We start from the raw sequence: 22,087 nt of genomic DNA, 5'->3' as shown, positions 1-22,087 counted from the left end.
CCAGGTACCCATTTATTTGAGGTGGATGAATCTCAGATTTGCTTTATGCAGTAACAAGGCTTGGAAATTCACAGGAATGGAATCTGGGTCTGCTGAATGACAGTCAAGACACCCTACTGACTAGGCCACCATGCTTCCATTTATCCTAATGCCATGGCATGGCACTGAGCTGTACTCTTACTTTGATTCAAAATTTATTGAAAAGAGATCAATCTACTTGGAACCATGCATTATATCTCTTATTGCACTTTACGGTGATAACTTTAAGCTATGTTAAGTTACATCCTTTCAAACATTAATTTATATTCTTATTTCTCTTGTAGTCTACAGTTTTTCGTTGTGAAGTTTCAGGAGAAAACACACTCCCTTCATCAGACATTTATTTTTAGTTTGATTAAAGATACAGTTATAACAAGTGCTCGAATTTCAAGAAAATGTGATCAAAATTATCTAAAATAATAATAAAACAGACTGCTTATTTCACAGTTAAGTTGCTATATTCCAACAATGTAACATTGACAACATCCATTGTATAATTGATTCTTTTTTGTTGAAAATTTTTAACCATTGTTGTAACTGTATCTTTAATCAAACTAAAAATAAATGTCTGATGCAGGGAGCATGTGTTTTCCTGAAACATCACAACGAAAAACTGTTTTTATGCTTGTAATAACTGTAGACTACAAGAGAAATAATTCTACATACAAGGAAAAAATATATTCTTCAGTCCATTATACTCAAGCCACCGTACATTCCAAATAGGTATGCCATAATTCAAACATTTGTGCCTGCGCCTGTAAAATTGCCATACAAATCTGAATTTCTGTTTACAGGTATCCATTCGAACCACCCAGGTTGAGATTTGTAACTCCAGTCTACCACCCAAATGTAGATGGGGCTGGACGTATATGTCTTGACCTACTTCGTGTACCACCTGCTGGTTCTTGGCGACCAACCATAAATATCTCTGGAATACTCACGGCAATACAACTGCTTATGACTCAACCTAACCCAGATGATCCTCTGATGGCTGAGATCGTAAGTTAATTGAGTATTATATTAATTGACAGCAACACTTATAAAAAAGTAAATCACTGGCTTAGCTACCTGCCTGTGCTAACAAGACAGCAAAATGACAGAGTAATTTTAGTGTTTACAATAACTTTTCAATACTTTCACACTGCAACAGGTGCTTTTTTTTTTACTCTGAAATGTGGAGCAAAGGCAATCCTGCAGAGATGTTGAGAGCAGTAATTGTGCACAAATTAAGTTGCAGAAGTTGTCATGCTTTGTAAATTTTGGCTGCATGAAATACATTTTTGGCTTTAAAAAATGTTATATACAGGGTGTCATTTTAATAGTGCCCACGGACCACAGATTCGTATAGAGGACACAAAACAAACAACTTTTCTCCGTACCATTTATCTCGTTGGTGTGTCGATTTGAAGCTACATAAGTTCAAAAAAGACCGGTTTGCCACCTGAATGCTGGCAGCCACACACATCATTTGATTGTATTTGTGATGTCATATCCTGTCGTGAAGCGTTCCAGATTTGCCAGGAACACACACATATTCTGTGAAAAATGGCATAGCTACAATCAGCTACATTATGTACCTTAAAACAAAACGAGAAAACATGTTCTGTAACCTAACAGGTAGTAAACAAACGATACGAAGAAAATAGAATTCAAATAGAAGTGGTCATATGGAATTTTGTCTCAGCTTGCATGTCAAATATTTGCAAATCTACAGTAGTTACCAAGTTGGCATCTACAATTTAGTCTATCCACTTCGTCCTGATACTAGTTGTCTATGACACTGATCAGATGACAAAATAGAAATGAAAGAACTCAAAATTCGAAGGTAAGCAACACATAATATAATGTATTCAGGGCATTATGAGGCAACTGCCAAAAATGGTTAAAAATACAGGGATATTAGTAGTAGTAAAACAAGCTATCCGAGGACTGTGTTTATCTACGCACCAGATACACATGTAATAGTTTGCAACTGTGAAAAAGGCAGTATATTCGCTACTGATTCATCATTAATTTGTTACTGTGGTTGTACGTGTTTTAGCCGTAATGTAACAATGTGAACCTCGGATACTTCTGTTATCAGCACAAAATTACCTGAAGGCATCTGGACACAAACCTGTAGATATCAACCTTGCAACGAAATTTGCAAATATTTGACATATAGCTGGGTGTAAACAGCTACATGTAAGCTGCAAGTCCAATAAAATTTATTGTTGTTGATATTTGATGTAGACTGTGACAAAATCCGATAGTGACACTTCATTTTGAATACGTTTTTTACCATTTCTCATGTCGTTGGTTCACTTCCCCTTCCCCTGAGATGACTGCTGATCTTCTGGCTGGTAGGCTATGATGTTCAGTCTACTGGACACATTTCTCGCTTCGTTTTACAGCTAATAATGTGGCTGGTATTTTGTAATTGTTCACAAAATTTGTGTGTTCCTTGCAACCTTGCCGTGCGCTGTTTCGCCACAGGAAATGACGTCACTGATACAATCAAAGGTTGTGTGTGGTTGCCAGCATCTTGGCGGCAAAATGGTCTTTTTTGAACGCCTGTGGCTTAAACGATCCACCAATGAGAAAAATATTACTGAGAAAAGTTGTTTGTTTTAATGTCCTCTATACGTTTCCATGGTCCGTGAGTGCCATTAAAATGACACCCTGTATATACATACAGAACTGGAAATATTAAAGCAAACTAACCAACCTAATTACTCATAACATTTTGGTAGTGAAGTTGTATTTTCAAAAAAAATCACATGAAATGTGATCAAAAAGAGAGAAAAAATTAAAGAGAAGCTCAGATTTTTACTGAATATACCCACACCACCGGCATGACGACTCCCGAATCCTACCATATTTGGCTTGAACTTAGAGAGTCAGGGAAAGGCAGTCAGTCAGTCGAGGAAAGGTGCTTGCTCTCGGATTGATGTTAAAAATCAGTGCAGTTACCTGCGTAGTTGGGTTCTTTTGCATTATTTTTGGCTACCACGCGGAACGATGATCCAGTTAATTTCCTCATCTCATGCCAGTGGGTGATGGTATATACAGGGTGTCCCAAAATAATGTATACACCCTACAACAGGAATTTCAAAATCAAATGTCCGTTGCATTTTGAAGAACTGGAATTGGAAAATCCATGCTCTCAGTGCAGATAATCCGGAGTGGAGAGTGGGATTTTGTGAGTGGGATTTTGTGAGTGGTACTTGGCAAAATGTGCCGAACAGATGCATTGTACAAAGGGGTAAAAAGGAATACCCTGCATGTTCACCAGACTTCATACCACTAGACTTTTTGTACGGGAATACATAAAAAGATAAAGTTTACAGTACACAATCTGCAAGAGTCAATGAATTTAAGGCTGCCATTGAACCAGAATGCACACAAATATGGATTGAAATTATGATTTTTGGTGTTAAATTCCATTGCTTTCCTTTACAGCAGTGCTTGGACCAGTGGGTCATCAATGTGAAAACAAGCATTGGCAAAAAATTATTTATGTCTGTATTTATAAACAAAAGAGGTTTAACGTAAATTTATAAGTACCTGAATCTAGAATAATAATTGCAGTTGTACAGTAAACAATCACTATACAACGTGTGTGGTAGGCAAGTCCCGGTTCAGTAAATAGCTATGTATAAGCAAAAAATGGTGGTTTCGAATCAATTAATTGTTACCAGGCATGGATGTTCGTTAATTACAATAAAAACCTGAAAATAAACACAACACCTGACATGTGTACAAGATCAAAATATGGGGAGGTTGTGTTATGTGTAAGGTCCAGAGGTCGGCCAAGGGATAGGAACTATTACATTTCTTATTCCTTGGTCTTCACAGCCAGTTAAGTAATTATTATTATTAGAGTTCACAAGTGAAATCAGGACACATGAAATGGTGAAAGAACATATTTAATGGATCACTACATACTTACAGCACCTCACCTTCTATCACAAACACCCATAACTAAAACAGAACACTAGCGCAGTGTGCCGGTTTACCCAGTCAACACCAGGTTGAAACACTAGAGGATCGTGGGCCGTGCTGCACACGAAGTACTAGTTCATATCTAGTGTTAGTATCCTCTTTACCGCCGGACCCTGTGGCTGAGTGGTTAGCACATCGTGCTGCGACACCAAGGGTCCCGGGTTCGAATCCCATTCAGGCTTGGTTGTTTGTGAATTACCATTCATCAATTTCATCACCCATCCCCAGCTTCGCAAATTAGTCAAGAGGCACAAAACGTGAAGTAAAATAAATAAATCAATCAATCAATCGTCTTTACAGATGCATTTTTCTCACTGAGTACACAAAGCGAATTGTGAAGCACAAAACTTGGGCAAGTTAGGAGAAGTCTTTTCCCCTCCGATAGTTAAGAATGCTGAGACTAGAGTGTTGTGTTGAAGTGTCTTGTAGGTCCAAGCGTCTTTTCTTCCGAGCTTTCTCAATCTTCCGGCAGTAGGGAGAAAATGTCCTCCCTTCCTATTGGTCAGTGCACTTTAGTTTCACTCACACATGCCTTCACGTTTACACAGGGGAGGGATGGAGCGTTGCACAAAAAGAAAAGAAACCTTTGTTCATGTGGGTGACTCGTAGAGTGAAAAGTTACTGATTCGAGTTAATTTAAGCTGCTCATAACTTGGGTGCGAGCACTCCACTTTTGACAACTTGTTATGTTTATGCTTTTCCTGCCTGTCTTAACTTCACTGGTGCAAAGATATATTCTCGAACAAGGTTGGAGTTCAACATCCCACACTTTTTAGTACTGTCACTAAGCTGTCAATGAGGGAGACTGGGAGACTGGATAGCAGGAAGTTACGACATCGATACGTGGTGATATGCCGGTCTGTTTATGCCAGAACAGTTGGTTCCCATGACTGGAAAAGAGGGAGTCATTGTCTTTACCCGTGAACGCTGAGAGCGAGCAATGTTTCCCACTGAAGTTATCGGGGTATTTAAAATGTAAAGCCCCGGAACGTATTAATCATGGCACATTTCTGGTGGCCATCTGCCTTTTCCAATTTCAACCAAATGCAGCTAATGAGTTTTATGGTGACGGGCCCAAATGGATATTGGAGGGAGATTGGAGTTTATTGCGGGATCGCACTGGCTCCTTTATCTTGACTTAGTTTTGTTGATTAGGCTCTCCCTTGGATCCGTGAGAAAGAATACCGGGCCATCAGAGACGGCTGTGTCACTTTTCAGAGAGACAAAAAGAATCTCGTGGAAGTTTGAAGAAAGACCGAAATGGTAATCTGTTCATCTGGTAATTGGTACATCGGTCATATATTCTCTGTTAAATTTTGAAAATGAACTGTATCTTAATAAGCACTGTCTTTATAATCATTTAAAGTATGTGTACATTTTATTGGGACACCCTGTACAATGTGAACTGTATTTAATTGTGCATATGATCATCCACAGTGCACAATTTATGACTGATGCTAAATGTTTGGCAGATGGAAACACTAATTCCTATCTAGGCAACAGTCAACACCAATAGGTAGTCAGTGTGAAACATGTGTATGGAATATGGGACTGAACAATAGTTCTTCAGCGTAGTAAATGTCCATAAAGCAGGGCGAGCAACTTGAGGCTTGACTGGACCTTTGGCCAACGGCAGGGCAGCGGTTTTCGAATGTTCCTCTCCTTTTGAAAATTCGCTATGATATTCCAAAATCTGTAATATTACATATGCTTAGAATTCCTTGTAAAGCATTCACTTGAACATTCGTGTAGTTTTTTTATGTAAATTGTAGTTATCTTAACTAGACGTATAATGAATATGTGTGTTCTCTATATCATCTTTTTACCTGTTCCATTTATAATAATATTACTTATTACCTATTATTATAATTGACCACATTTTATTATTAGGAATATTAATCTTATATACCTATTAATCTATAATTATATAATAGAGCAACACAGTTAAAATAGATCTACTAGCCTTAGTGTTACCTAGAAGAAAATTGAAAAGGAACAATTTTGTACAGAAGATATTGTATTTTCAATTGGATAGTGAGTACGTTTTGAATGCTATATCTTACAAAAATCCTAAGTGGAATGCGAGGAATATCCCAATTCTAGCATTTTACAAGAAGGCCAGAGGTTCAATAACTGAACTTGTGGATCTCCTGTTTTGACATAGTGATGTACTTGGTTGACATTCTATGCTCATCACTTTAATAACTACTGTATTTACTCATGTATAATGTGCACTTTTTTCCAAAATTTTTGCTCCCAAAAACTGTATTTTGTATTATGCAAAGAATTATCTGGACAGCCAACATGAAGCTGTACAGGGTCTTTCCATGATTTTGTGACACTTGCTTCAATTTTACATGTTTATGGAATCACAGTGTTCCATTCAAGATAGCGACATTAATGTGCAATGTGGTTGAAATAAGCTCATCACAAAATGAAGGAACGTTCTGATTTTTATGCTACTTTGGATGAAAGAAAAGATAAGGAAAAATAGAATAACAATTAAAATGTATTACTGGCCAAATAGCCTTAAGAGTGGCCTGGAGGTTGGCATGAAAGTAGTTTCCTGGCCCGATGCGATACAGAGACACCTAGCGACATATCAGAGGACTAGGAAGAGAACCTTCCTCCCTTCACCACCCCCTCCCCTCCGCGTGACTCCCGCAGTGAGGTTTCCAAGAAAAGGACACCCACCTGTTTCTTCTCATTCTGGTTTCGGAGGCTAAAATTTCTCCACTGGCAAAGCAATTCGCATTTCACTGCTTGCTGGCTGACTCTTGCATGGAACGAGAAGAGTGGCAGGCTCCCGAGACAGAACCTTCATCGCTGAAGTTTTGATTGAATAAATTTGGTTGATTACAGTGGCTACTATAATTATGTTGAATTTTCTTGTTGAGGTTAGAATTATCAATTGAGAGTAAAGAAGGAAAGAAGGAGGTAGAGAATATCAGTTGAAAGAAAGTATTTTTTTTAAGGGGGTGTTCTATTATACAAAATCGATATATAATAATAATGATAATAATAAGGCAAGAATTAGTAACAATTAAAGGAGAAAGACGGACAAAACAATGTAACAAAATGTACAGTAGTAACAAAGATGTCAGGAAACAATAGTATAATATTGAACATACACTTTGATGAAGTAGTTTTCTTTGTTATGATCTGAATTAAGTCCCTTTGCACAGTTCTCATCGTTGGAGTTCACAGCAGCTTTAATTGGCCAAGATTGATTGATTTTGTTTATTTTACTTCGCCTTTCTGCCACTCTTGGCTAATGATGATATGATGTAATCGATGAAGAGACGCTCACGAAGGACACGTATGTCGAGACAGGATTCGAACCCGTTACCACTGGCGTCGTAGCGAAATGAGATAAATACTCCGCCACGGGGCCGGCTAATCGGCCAAGGGTGGCGACAAACTCTCAGTGGTGATGGGAATCCCCTGTGGAAACATATGACCAGTTCCTGCATCACATTAGTTGCTTTCTCCTATTGTGATTTTTCCCAATGTTAATTGATTGCTTCCCAAGTGAAATTTCAGTCCAACTAATTATTGTATGATCTTCAAGGTCAGCACTATACGTGTTATGAAGAATTCGAAGTAATAATTTGTCAAGTTAGAAAGTCAGCAAAAATTATGTTTTTAAATTTTACATTAATTGAAGATTTGCAAAGAAACCGTAAACCTATTTGTTGGTTGATTGATTTAGTGTTTTAAGTCCACTTTATGCACAGTAAGACTAAACGGGACTGGACCTACAGTTTAAAGTTGAATCCGAACCACTATGTACCTCCACCGGGTATCGAACCTTGAACCCCTTGATTACAAGGCGACGACGCTACCACTGTGCCATCGGGGAGGCCAGCGTAAACCTTTTCGTAATCGTTCCACTCCAAAAACAGATGTTTCTGTAAGAGCCACATCATGTTTGTTTGGAAGTAGTGATGTTCTATGAGAGAGAGAGAGAGAGAGAGAGAGAGAGAGAGAGAGAGAGAGAGAGAGAGAGAGAGATTGAGAGAGAGAGAGAGAGAGAGAGAGAGAGAGACACACCCCCCCCTGTTTTCCCACCCTCCATTAAGAGGAAGCTGGACTTTTCACGCCAAAGCGAGGAAGTTTTAAAAGTGCTCTGATTGGACTGAGATTTTTACACGTAATAGAGCTACTCCCGAGGATAGCGGGAATCTGGGTGTGGCTGCTATACACTCCATGGAAGTTGGGATATTGACAAAGAATGGGCGGACAAGCACAGCACCCCCAAGAGAGGAAGGTGCAAACTTAAGAGTATTGCGAGGAATCGTTATTCATTTGTTATTTCTTAGGTCACACACTGCGTTGACGAAACGTTATGTAAGAGGAAGCCACAAGCACCAAACCCCGAAGCGAGGAACCAACTAAACACAATAGTGTTCGTAAAACGTGAATAGAGAGGAACTACATGATGATTGGCGGTTGATTCGAAGCGCGTGCTGGTGTTTGACGGTCATTACTCGGCCCCCATTGGCTGCGCCAGCTGTCAGTAATCTGCCGTCGATCACGCCGCAACCCAAGCACTGCCCTCCATACCAAATCATATGGGAATAAATGTTGCAACAATGTGCGAGAGCGTCTCCGCGCCAAAAGGGGTGGAACAAGCTGGTTTCGGATGGCTTAGTAACGGTGCAAGCGGTACGACAGGCGAGGAACGTACGGTGGCCATTTTACATCTCGCGCAATTAGTCGACGTAAGGGGAAAGGAAATAAATGCAGGCCCGTAGCTAGAGGGGGCAGGGGGGCAACTGCTCCCCCTGCGAAATGTACAGAACACATTCCTACCTGGTATTCTCACTAATCTTTACAATTATATCCTGTATTACTCTAGAAACATAACAAAGACACTTATTGATTTTGTGATTTAATGAGGTGTGTGGGAAATAAATGGAAATAAATGGGGAGTTGTATCTTAGGGAGATAGACTAAATTGTGGTAGAATGAAAAATTACTTTTATAAAAAGAATATATTTGAATTTTCATCACATGGACTTGTTACTTGTTTGGGTTAGTTCTTAACACCGCTTTATGCACAGAAAGGCTAATCGGGACTGGACCTACAGTTTAAAGTGGAAATCGAACCACCTTGCAATGTGCATCTACCACCACCATTGCATGGCATCAGATACTATTATTTCGATGGATATTGTGATGCGTTGGAGGCTGATCGCTGTTAGTATTGTCAGTTGGGATGTCTAGATAAAACTGTTTCAAAATATATCTTAATTCTGGCCATTTAAGCCATGGTTGAATTTTCTTCACCTCCATTGGAACACCGTTAAGTCATGTTGATATTTACTTATATTGATTTATTTAACATAAAATATGTGTACCGTCACGTTGACCTAGAAGATGATCAGATGAGAGAATGAATGAAAAGTATATATGAAATACAGGGTGTTTCACTCGGTCTCGGCCAAGAAGAATCCTGATTTCGGACAGAAACCTAATTTCGAATTTCTCTTTTTCTGCATAACCACTAACCATTTGTAAGCTGCCACTTAGAGCGATTTGATTCAAGATAGTTTGTGAATCCGAACCTGTGCATGTGAGCAATATTTTCAAGGGTTCGAGACAGTATCGCCCTGTGTCTGGGTATTACACAAACTCTTGTCGAACGATGGAGAGGTGGTCTCGACACATTGATTGATTGATTTGCTTCATTTTACTTCGTTTTTTGTGCCACTTTTGGCTCATTTGAGAAGATAGGGATGAGTGATGATATGATGAAATTAATAAAAGTAAAACATTCTCCTAAAGCCGACGCCACCAAAATAATCCAGTCAAGGTCACACCATCTACCTACAGTTTTTTAATAAGCAACAATTTCAACTGAAAGATTTATACGCGATCAAATAGAACGTAAATTATAGCTGTTGTCTACTCTTACGGCGGACGATCTATATGCTGGCAAGAAAGGTGGGAAGCGAGGAAAATTCAGCAGACCAACCCGGCCACAGCGTATGCGCCTAGACTTACGACGTCGCGGGAGGAGGTGCTTCACGCACCTCATATTCACGCACCTCATACTACAGCAGCTTAACACAAGGCTGCTGCGCAGTGTTGCCAACAACTTGAACGTAAAGTCGCTAAAAGTCCTTAGAAAATCCGCTAGAAAGTCGCTAAATAAAATGTAAATGCTCTAGAAAAAGTCGCTAAATCAAATGTACTTTTAAAAAATAGCAAAAAAGTGAAAAAATCGAGTACTTGCCTATAAAAGCAACATTTCCTCGTTACATTCCTCTTCCTCTGAACACTGCACTTCACACTGATTACCGATGTCAGATACTAAATCAGCGAGAAAATGCATTGCAAGAACGTTGTTTATTATTTCTGTGCACTTGGTTTTATGCAGACGAATGCTGGTTTTATGCAGACGAATGCATGCTGCACTGCAGCTGTCACCAAAGCTTTTCATACATAATTCGGACAAGTGATTCACGGTTAGCAAAGAACAGTGTTCGGCAACGAATAAAGCTAAACCAGCTTCAGCACTAGAACTATTTAAATGTTCCGGTTTGAACTGTTTTTCTGCTGTTTTGCAGAACAGAAGTAACCAGATCTGACTTTATGTTTCTGTGTTTCCGAAAGTTTTTTTTTCAGATCAGTAGCTTTGGCATACAGATAGTTCTACTTTGCAGTACTTACTGTACGCTTTCGCCGTGTCACTATCGACAGGGGCCAACCATTTGTAGAGTTTTCCCCACTCTTTCCAGCAATGTTGCTTGTATTGCGGTTTTCCCATACTGGACACTACCCTGTCCTGGTCTGCGCACAAATCCACACACAAACTTTATAATTTACACTAGCACTTCCTTTGTCACCACACACTACACAAAAAACTCCAATCTGAACCCACCCACGACGCGACCGCGAAGTCAAACGTTCTGTTTTATAATAACTGAGCCGCAACGGAGCCAGGAGGAGTATCGGATAACAATGAGCTGTGAGCAGTGATGTTTACAAACATCACAAACCTTACTGGAAAAGGGGATACGCTTTGCGTCGGTTTCTGTTTGCGCATCAGAAGCGAATTGCGAGGGTGTTTACTTATTTAATAACTATGAAACGGTATTTAGACGTATACCCCAAGTCCTGAACGTAGCAGCAGTTCGGCATCTTTGACATAACCCCAGAGGAAGCTGACCGGAACCGTATCTGGTTTCGAGCCACCACCTGTTTTTCGGCAAAGCGCTGTTGTCACTTTTACCTGCAGAGTTTAGACATCCATTCATTCACTGTGACGTTTTACTCCCAAGGTCTTCATATTGCATAGAAAAATAGCAAAACACAATAACACAACCTAACAAAGATAGAGAACCGCAACCTCGTGTTCAAAAATCTCTATGAAACTGAATTAGCAACATCTCATTTAGTCCACGTGGACTTGATGAGAGCTGTCATTTCTTGGACGAACGCTATTGGTGGGAAAGGTTTCAGGGGAGGATTTACTGGACTCCACGTGGACCTGATATATGGTTGTAAGGGGGAAAACTGATCTTTCGGAACTTTCTTTGAAGTAAAGTGAGGTTTCTTTGGGGACCAGCACTATACCTAAGCATATATTTTGCGAATTCTCCAGATTAGTTGCTACAGAGCACACGAAGTAGCCAGAAAAGTCGCTCGTCACTTTTTCACGTCTTTTGTCGCCAACTAGCATTACAAATCCGCCAGGTTTAGCGACTTCTCGCTAGAGTTAACAACACTGCTGCTGCGTTTCTTATCGCGCTGGGTTGGTCGCTTCCCCGATCCCCACTTCTCTTGGCAGAATGTAGAGCGCCCGCCGTAACATTAGACAAGAACTATAACTTGCATTCTAATTGATCACCTATACACTTTCATTGACAAAAGTTTGTAATAAAATATTCAAATTAATTTTGAAAACAAATAGGCTACAACGTTATTAGCGTAAGATGTCAGCTATATTTTATGGTTCATTTGAACGAATTTTGCTGCGCATTGATCTTGCACGCTCGCTACTTGTGGCTTTTGCCAGGCTTCATTTACTTACTGCGGATGCAAATATTTCCCGTAATTCTACAAAACATTATATTCGTCTCTTCCACAGTAAGAATCAACACACTCACTCTCTCTCTATCTCTGTAACAACGGCGGCAGACGATTAGTCATCTAGGAGTGCGGAAGGGGTACGGAATGAAATGTATGGAGTACGATGTTAAAAATATAGAATGCATGAAACCTTTAGCCACTACATCAAATACTAATCAACTTTTAGTATGTTTCTATGAAAATATGTCAATGAAAGTGAAGACTTCTGTAGGAACTAACTTAATTTTTGTATATATGTGTTATTTAGCATCGCTTTTCTGCCACTTTAGACCAAACAGGAAGATGAGGATGAATGATGATTAGATGACATTGATGAAGGGGAACTCAAAGCCGGGGCTCTAACCATTAAACTTCAGTGACAATATCAAAAGTCCACCACTTATTGGACTGTGCCATCGAGGAGGCACTTAATTTTTGCAAGTTTTTTTTTGCTTTTTACCACAGCCAAAAACCACATGCTATGAAATTCGAAACGAACAAAGCTTGTTCAAGGCTGGCTGGCCATGGTATACTATATTGTGTACAACGCTATAAGTTACAATCATAAAGAACTAAGTGTTGTTTTTATCAACAATACTCAAAAAAGAAAATATACTCACACTAAGCTACAGGTAATTATCGAAAGCGACAAAAAAAGAAGAAACAATTCTTAACAACAATGCTGACGGAAAAGATACAGCAGCCGCTGATCTTTGTAGAGACCGCATTGAAGCAAATGTAGCTTTCTAAATTTTTCGTTGTCTGCAAGATCCTTGAAAATCTTATTAACCTTTGCATTGATTATTTTATTTTGCTTCCTAGTGTCCTTTCGGGACGCTTCACTTCCACCGGCTAATGTTCCACACGTAAGATGCTGCTCCTCAATCCTCAATACTCAGTGGCGACGACTGGGTTCCAAAACCAGGGGGCAAGATACCAAAACTGGGGGGGGGGGGGGGCAAAAACAGTATATTTCCCTTTGTAAATAAGATTTAGCATAGTGTGAGGGCAAGATTGCAAGAAGTGAGGGGGCAACTGCCCCCCCTCGCCCCCTCCTAATCGCAGCTACTGTACTAATACTAAATAGATAACCAAATAGCGCTTTCACAAAACAACATCGAAAACGAAACCAACCGCAAACGTACGGTCACGGACACTTGTAGGTTGTAATGATTTATTTGAAAGTCAATGGTATTGTTATAATCCAGAAGTGTCCCTGACTGTACAAGGTGCAAAGTGTCAACTGAGCAGCTTAGAACAAGCGAGGCAACCCTAGAGGGCCAGGGGGGTGGAGGAGGCAAGGGGAAACTCCGAAAGCGAGGGTCCTTCACTAGACTATAATTGGCGTCAGCTTTAGTAAAGTGTAATATCACTCATTTAGAATTCATGAATACCTAAAAAATTAGTTGTTCAAACAATGATGAAGTAACTCTCTTTGTAAACAAGAATTACAGGCTGTATTATCGATGTATATAAATGCCTGAATTATTGACAATTCCTTTATATTTTGCATGAAAAGTGTTCACAATTTAGATTCCCTGCTGTCAAAAACTCTTCGCCACAAAAAGGTAAAAAAGGTAAAGTGCTCCCCTGTGCTTAGCACCACGCCATGAAGGCGTATAGGGGGTGTGGGGGTAACGCCCCACACTTTCTTGATCCGGTCGTGAGTGGGGGTGATGTGATCAGCATTACGCCCCTGACCGCCTTTAATCCCCAGGGTTTCCCCCAGGTTCCCATGTTATTCGACGCTGGGTGGGCGCCGGGGCCGCTTCCATCGTTAGAAAAGTTCCCGGATTTGAACCGGCCAGGGATCGAACCCGGGACCTTTAGCATGGTTGTCAGACGCGTTACCGACTGAGCCACCGCGCCACAAATAGGCACAACAAAAATGTTAATTAAATGAATGTCACTGTTTTAATGCGACGTAATACCCAGAAAAGAATATTCCCTCTTGTTTCTCTACACCTGATTTTTATTTCACTAGCGTAATTGCTGCATATATCAGAGAAGTAGCCTCTTGATTTTTTTTCCAGAATAATACACGAGCTTAATACATCCCGTGGCGTAACAATTCTGCACATGGTCTACAAAGATGTCAACGGAAAGTTTAAAGCTTGATGAAAACCTTTTATAGGAGTGTCTTCCCGACATCTGCGACATCAAAGCGTCAAAAATGATAAATAGAAAAAAAAAATCGACTTTGGTAGTTTTTGTTCCTTTTGTGCGGTCCTGGAAGACAATATGTGTAGTCATAGTTAAAGCCCGCTTATTTCTCTTTCGGTGGAGCCCTATTTCAAAGCCGCAGGTTTAGCTGCTTGCACATAACGTCCATTCCAGTGATAACTTGCACTTCTCCAGCATTCAGCATCCCAAGTTGACCACCGCCTGGAATTTCAGGATGGGCTTCAGGACTGTTGATATGTTGTTTTGACATCAAATAGAACAGATGTATAAATTTTCAGATTCACACAATTTTTGCAAGATTGAAACCTAAATTGACGGTCTAAAATGGAAAGTTAGTCTCCTTGGATGCCCCAGTCGTTACAAAGCTATCAAGGAGCACTTATTGGCGCGAAAGAAGAATCCCTTTAATTTTATTTTTTATTTTGTGCGAGACATGAGAGTGTATACGTAGTTGTGTTTGTCCCATTGTACACTCGTAAATGCATTCTCATCGTCACCCCAAGAGATAAAAAACAACGAAAATAACTGAAGAAAAAGAGAGTGAGTGTCGAGAAGTTTCGACCTTTACAATCGTTGAGGACACGGTGCAACCTAAAAAGATCAATATTGTTAATTGTGTACATTACCTTGTTTTTGCTGATCGCTGATTAAATTGTTTTTTACATACTTGTAAAATATTCATTGCATATTGAAAACACTTGTTATGTAAAAATAAAACCAATCGAACGCAGGCTTAGGGTTGTCCGACCTGTGATGGCATGCTGTAACTGCTGTTGGCGTAAGTGAAGAGATTCCTTCCTAGAGTTTTCTCACTAGCCACTGGACTAACTGTGATCCTATATATTTTATACCCTTAGTCCCTTACCGTTGGAAAGAAGTATGCACACAAAATTACAAAGCAATTCGAACTTTCAGGATTCGTGATTTTGTTCCCTTCGCTCTTGTGTCAGGATTAGTGGCGATACAATTAAATTGATGAAGGGACACTCCTCACACACCCATGACGAGGCCGCGGGATTCGAACGCCGAGACCCATGGCGACGTAGCGTGCTGTGCTAACCATCATCCGCCGCGAAGGCCAGCCTTTCAGGATACGTCCATTACAGTGTGGCGAGGGGGTTGAAACTTTCACGTTTAAAGGTAGGTTCCTGTCGCCAGGAAAGAGATGAGCATTTAAGAAATGTTTTCTTTCACCCATCCTACTCGTATATATCATTGTTGCAGTTTAGTGTTGCTATGCGAAGGCAAACTTCCCTCAGGGCAGAAGAATTCAGACAAGATTTTAGGTGAAAAGGGGGCGGCGCCAGGGGTGCGCGAGTGAGTGCTTGCGCACCCCTTAATTTTCTTCCGCACCCCCTTCAGCACACCCTACGTTCAACTGATAACACTAACATTAATATGTAATATTATGTCATGTCATATAGAGCGCCGAATGATAGGTTATTATTGTATGCAACAGGCAAGCACTGAAAGAGGTACCAATACTTTTCTGTACTTGCGGCAGAATTTGTAAAGATCAGCGGTCGTTTTTCTTCTTTCGTCAGCATTGTTGTTATCAATTTTTTCTTCTTTTGTTTCTTAAGTGGTCTGTTAGTGGTTTTTGATAATTGCCTATAGCTTAATGTGAGTTATGTTTTTTTCTTTTTTGCATTGTTCATAAACTGTTTGTTTTCCGCCTACTTGTTCTTCCTTCCACTGGAGCAAAAAATTCAGGTGCTTTTAAAATATCACCTCACCAGGTCGTGCTCTGGAAATTATTTAATGCGAGTTGTAACATGAAGGGTAGTTTTCTTCTTAATACGTTCTATGTATTTGTTCCACGAAAAATGTCCAGTAAACGTACCATTTCAAGCTTTTTCAAAGACTGTTAGGAAGAGGCCCAATGTTCACGAAGAAATTTTACCGTTCGTTGTTGGGGATAGTGCGGCAGAAGGGATTTTAAAGATGACACAGTTCCTGTGCCCTTCGCGTTTTGTCTTGTGGCAGACGGTGCCTTGATTGGTTACATTGAGAAGGTTCAAAAATTGTCTTTTTAAGGGCAGGATGGATTTATTTTGTATTTCACTACTTTGTTCAACGTGTATCTGAATGTTTACACTGCATGGTATGACCACTTTCTTGGAGTAGAAGACTTAATACATATCATCATGGACGTCCAGGGGGAGGGCACAGGGTGGGGGGTAGCATCCCTGGAAAATGAATGTCAGTCTTAAGTTATATACTTCACACATATATTTTAATTTCACTCAGTAATTTATGTTAATCAGTAGCGGCGATTAGGGATGCAGTTGCCCTCCGCTTTTTGCTATTTTTGCCCCTGAACTGTGCTAAACCTTTATCTACCAAGGGAAAGTAAACTGTCCTTATCCCTCCCCTCCCCTCCACACTATTGGCACCGGGCTCCCTCAGTTTTGACAGGTTGCATGCGTGTTTCATGTTTTCCTTATTTTCAGAATCGCACCCCCTAACTTTATTTCTGCAACCCTTCAGCAACCCTAGATGAATCATTCTGGCGCCGCCGTTGGTGAAAAGGGATCGAAACTGCAGAGATATTTGAAGATACAGTCGTTGCATATTAAAATCAAGCTGAATGGAGGCATGAATTATCAGTTTTTCATAATTACATATTTCAAAGTTCTTACTTGGGAAAACCGTATTTTCTTCATAAAGTTTTGTGATGGTGTTTTAGTTTTTCCTTGGATAAATGGAAATTTTTCATAATGCAAAGGGAAATTATACTTTCCACTTTTTCAAACATTTGTTTGTTTTCTAAGTAACAATTTACGGAGTTCCGTGATTAATAATGTAATGAAATCCGATTGCTCGTGTTCCCATCATCGCGGTTATCAGCTTAAAATGAGTTTGAGTTTTTGTTTTCAGTCCACTTTATGCACAGAAATTCTAATCAGGTCTAGGCTTACAGTTTAAAGTGGTATCCGAAACAGCATGTATCGAACTCAGAACCTCCTGATTACAAGGTGACGACGTTACCACTGCGCCATCGGGGAGAGGTCTTGGCTTAAAATTCGAAAGATTCCTTGGTAAAGGAAACATTCTCTCTTTCAATTTTTCATGTCCATGCCTATGTGCGCAATTTAAATGCAAGTACAGAGAAGTTCCCAATGTTTCCTTTTATCTCTCCAAGCTACTCGTGAAGAAAAATATAAAAACCATTAACGAAAATAGTCATTTACAATTTTGAGAACGCCTTTACATGACTAATTGCATGATATGCTTACAAAATTTCAAGGTTGTATAAATCAGTTTGATTTATTTAAATTGTGTGATTGACAAAAATCAGTTTCATGTCAGTTTTAAAATAAAAGAAATATACAATAATGCACATAAGTAATTTGTGGATATCAGAATCACTTTTAGTGAAAATACATTAATTTCTTAATTTCAATAGTTTTTACTTAAAGTGGGCTTAAAATCACACTTAAACAAAGAAACAATTTCCAGGAAAAATTAAGTGGACAAATTATATGTACTCGTACTCGTAAGAGTTATGAATGCAGCACTAGCCCCCCCCCCCCCGCCTTCCCAACAGATACATAAAATCAGCTTAAATGTGAACTCCTTGGCGTCGCAAGGTGTTTTTTCGTGAAACGTCCTCTCCCTAATTAATTAACTGCCATATTAATGCTAAACTTCGTCACACCTTTTGCACTACTCAAATACTCTGGGTTTTGAGATATTGCATGAAATAGAAAGACGCAAACATTTGTGTAACTAGATTTCTCGGAGACATTAGCTGCCACACAACAATCGTAACATAACCCCCCACCTATACTGTTATTGAAGAGTTTGGCTGGTTGTTTCCATCGCGGCTTCTCACCTTTGATCAAAGCCTTGCCGCCTGAAAGTCCCCCTCCCTTGTTTTATCTGATCAAGCTACAGCCAGGGCATTTGAAGCAGTGTTTGTTTTTCGTTACGTGTACTTCGTCTGTGGGCTGCATAGGAGTGCACAGACACTCCGATTAAGGGGGAGGGGGGCAAAAGCCTTGATGAAAATCCAGTCGGGGAAATTAAAACCTCATTCTATATCAAGGGCCCATAACCAGGTTTTTTTAGGGCTGGGGGAGATCCTAAAATGTGGAACAAAGAGAAGGGCCGAAAATGCAGTTGGATTAGTTGAGTTGGATTATTTTACGTCACTTTTCTGCCACTTTTGGCTAATCATGTAATCGTGACGATGCGGATGATTGATGATATGATGAAATTGATGAAAAACACTTATAAAGAACACTCATGTCCAGACCGGGATTCGAACCTGGCGTCAGAGAGTGATACGCTAGCCACTCTGCCACGGTGGTAGGCGAAAAGCTGTTGGAGTATTAGATGTGACCAGCAATGCTATGGTGGTATTGCAAGGAGATATATAATTGTAGAGTTGCAATTATGATCCAAAGTAACGGGAAAAAATTAAGTCATCTCCCAACCTGACAATAAACAGCACAGTCGCTCACATTCAAAGTCTGTCACACAGCGTACAACTGAGTGATTATTTTTGCACTCAGTTCTCAGAAGTATTCTTATAGTACGTTCCTCCGCAAACTATGTTTTCAATTTTCCATTAATTTTCTTACATCAGCACCATTGAACAACCATGATAATTCTAGGTTTTGATAATAATATATTTATAAATTTAATTATGCGCATTAGCAATGATTCTTCAATGCCCTTATAATAATTAACAAAAATCAGTGTGTCTGAATGAAATTATGTGTGAAATACATATAATTTAAGGTGGACAATCGTTTTACAGTGGGGCGTTGGCCTGCCTTGCTCCTCTTTCCGGACGTCAATGGTGCCGGTGATCGGATGCCAAAACTTGGGGGTGCAAGGAAAGTTTACTTTCTCTTAGTAGACAAGGCTTAGCTCCAAGAGGCAATGTTCCGGGTGCAAAAAGTAGAGGGGCAACTGCCCCCTTGTCCACTAATCGTTGCCACTGATCTGCAGAATTTTAGAAAAAATAATGTACATGTCGCATTTGACGTAGTATCAGAATCATTCAACCACCTAAGTATGAAGGAGTGCTAAAAACAAGAAATTTTCCGGAATGTTAATGACAATAAATTTGTTAGAGGATAAAGTGGGAAAGTCCAATTACATAGTAAATAACGTAATTGCTTGGAACTCTCCTTGACATGAAGATATTTCATTTTTCTTTAGTAGTATAATATTGTCGATAAGATTCCTCTACACTAAATTTCTAATCGGCAGTATTAAGGGACAACTGCCCCCCCCCCCTTTGCCCACTCCTATAGTGGGCTGTATTCTTGAGATTTGTTTTACAAATTTATACCACACATAACTAGGGCCCGGGACTTTATTGTTATATGTTATAACATATTTTTTATTTGGCATCGAATGGAATACTCATCTACGCTTATCTGATGAAAATCAGCCGAAATAGACAAACTTGACAAGGCATATTTTAACATATTTTACCAATTTCGCGTCTTTACAACGTATTTCTTCAATTTTCTCATAAGAAGACATATTTCTGTATAATTTCGTAATTGTCTTGCACATAATCGGTTATTTTATAATTTATTCTTCGTACCTTTAACACAACGGATAGTTTATATTATCGATGAAAGTATAATAAAATTAAGGACAAAGAAATTAAAAGAAGATGCGGTTTTTTCTTTCCAACTAATACAGAACAATAATACCCCCACCCCGATTTTTTTTATCCTGCGGCAGTTGATAGCCGTGCGAACATTATTGAGGAAAGAATGTACTCTGTCATTGTTGTGCATGCACAAGACTCACAGTAAACAAGTGTCAATTGTTCTCGTTTGTTTACCTTTTTCTCGCTTCTCACAACAATCAGTCAAAAGCAAAAATAGCATTCTGTACATTACAGCCCCTTCTCTATCGGCAATCGAGTACAGGAATTTCAAGATATTTTTCGTTGGAGCCAGTGTGTATACCAGTGTCCTGCGTTGATATCGACACTTGGGGTAGCAATCAGTGGCGTGCCCAGAGAGGTTGTTGTGGGTGATAATTAAAGCCCGGATTTTTATGTAATATCAACCCCTAAAATATGTACATAAATATATAATAAAAATGTCTGAAATATGTAAAAAATATGTAAATTCATAATGAAATATGTACTATAAATATTTATTCCAAACGTTACTTCCTATTTTTGTTACATTTTTTCCTCACAAAGGGATATGTTTATTTCAAAAAGACTTACAAAAATTGAAGTTACAATATTACAATGCTTACATTAAGTATTTTTTATGTTCTTATAGAGCAAAAAAATCATAGAAATCCGGGCTTTAGTCATAATCCCCCTCCCCCCTTTAGGGTCCAGTATTCCTAAAACTAGAACGTCAAAGAAAAGAAAGGATTGCAAAATGAGGAAGGACTACTGAAAGGAAGCGCGTGTTAATCCCACCCACTTTCGAAAATCCACAACATGTTGATTTGACTATTAAGCCAGAGATCCCGGGTTCGAACCCTTACTTTGCCATGGGTGTTATTTGTGTTTGTTCCATCATCAATTTTATCGTACCATCTTGACGATTAGCCAAAAGTGTAGGAAAAGCGAAGTAAAACAAACCAAATTAAACAATCAATCAATGATTTGATTTATGCTACTTAGCGTGGCTGTCACATTTGGTTAATCGCGAAGATGGTACAATACAATTAATGAAGAGACAAACACAAAAAACACACATGCCGATGTAGGGGTTCGAACCCGCCACTCCTGGTGTCATAGCGTGCAGTGATAAGCACTCCCCCGCGGTTGGTTGATTTGGTGTTTAAGTCCACTTTATGTACATAAAAGCTAATCGGGACTGGACCCACAGTTTAAAGTGGGATCCGAACCACTATGTTCCTCCACCTGGTACCGATCCGGGGCACTTGCACTCCTCCACGGAGGTCCGCCGACAACAAGGATGAGTGGAAAGCTCTAACTATTCGGATACTTGGGTATCGGTAAAGCAAACTGTATATTTACTCAGTGGTACGTAAATTTCAATTGGATTTTTGAAACACCGTATTTGTATATGATTAACGTTTTTCCAAAGAAAATTGCATTGTTTGATTTCCCTAAGGATCACTGAAGGATCCGGGCTCGAGCCCTGGCCTGTGCATGAGTGTTCCTTTGTAACCACTTCTCATCCGTTTAATTTAATCAACATTCATCGTCATGGCAGAAGTTATGCAAAGTGATGGAAAACCAACGCTAAAGAAAGGAAAAGAAAATACAAATAATTTCCTCCCAGTGCATCTGCAGGGCACTGTGAAATCAGGAGTCCAGAGTTCTCTGTTTATGATTGTCCCTCGTGCAATCACTTCCATAAGCTCGTTAGCTACTTATCGCCATTAAATCTATACAGCTAGAAAAAATGATGGAAGGTGGCAAAAATTAAATATATTAGAGGGGATGAACAGTTAACAAAACATACTTTTTTGTAGTTTCTTCAAAAATATTCATTTGTCTTTTTTAGTTCTGGGATACATTTTTCATTCCAAATTATTTCAGTATTCACTGCAGAGTACAACATCTACGAACAAGAATGCGCGCTCGTCACGGGTTCGAATCCCGGCCTGAATTGTTCTTTGTGAGGTCCCTTCATCAATTTCATTATATCATCACTCATCCTCATTTTCGCGATAACGAAATGTGGCAGAAAGGTGAAGTAAAATAAACCAAACCAACAACAACAATTAGAACGCAAGTTTACTTGCCCAAATTAATACATTCGTATTTATGATTGTTTAGCTTACCCATTTTTTATTGTAGGCCAAATTATTTGTATATTTAAATAAAACT

The 22,087-nt window shown here is 39.4% G+C and overlaps 1 protein-coding gene across 3 annotated transcripts in view; it reads left to right on the top strand.

Moving 5' to 3' along the window:
* The window catches only part of LOC145979538 (ubiquitin-conjugating enzyme E2 T-like), a 48,189-nt gene that overhangs the window by 5,128 nt on the left and 20,974 nt on the right, over positions 1-22,087 (top strand). For all 3 annotated transcript variants that reach the window (XM_083112502.1, XM_083112503.1, XM_083112504.1), the window contains exon 4: positions 834-1,038. In XM_083112502.1, the coding sequence (XP_082968628.1) occupies positions 834-1,038 (205 nt within the window). The remainder of the gene's footprint in view (positions 1-833; positions 1,039-22,087) is intronic.

This window comes from Lepisma saccharinum, chromosome 26, assembly GCF_977018435.1.
Source record: "Lepisma saccharinum chromosome 26, izLepSacc3.1, whole genome shotgun sequence".
NCBI classification, from domain to species: Eukaryota; Metazoa; Arthropoda; class Insecta; order Zygentoma; family Lepismatidae; genus Lepisma; species Lepisma saccharinum.
This window is presented reverse-complemented; position numbering and strand designations above follow the sequence as displayed.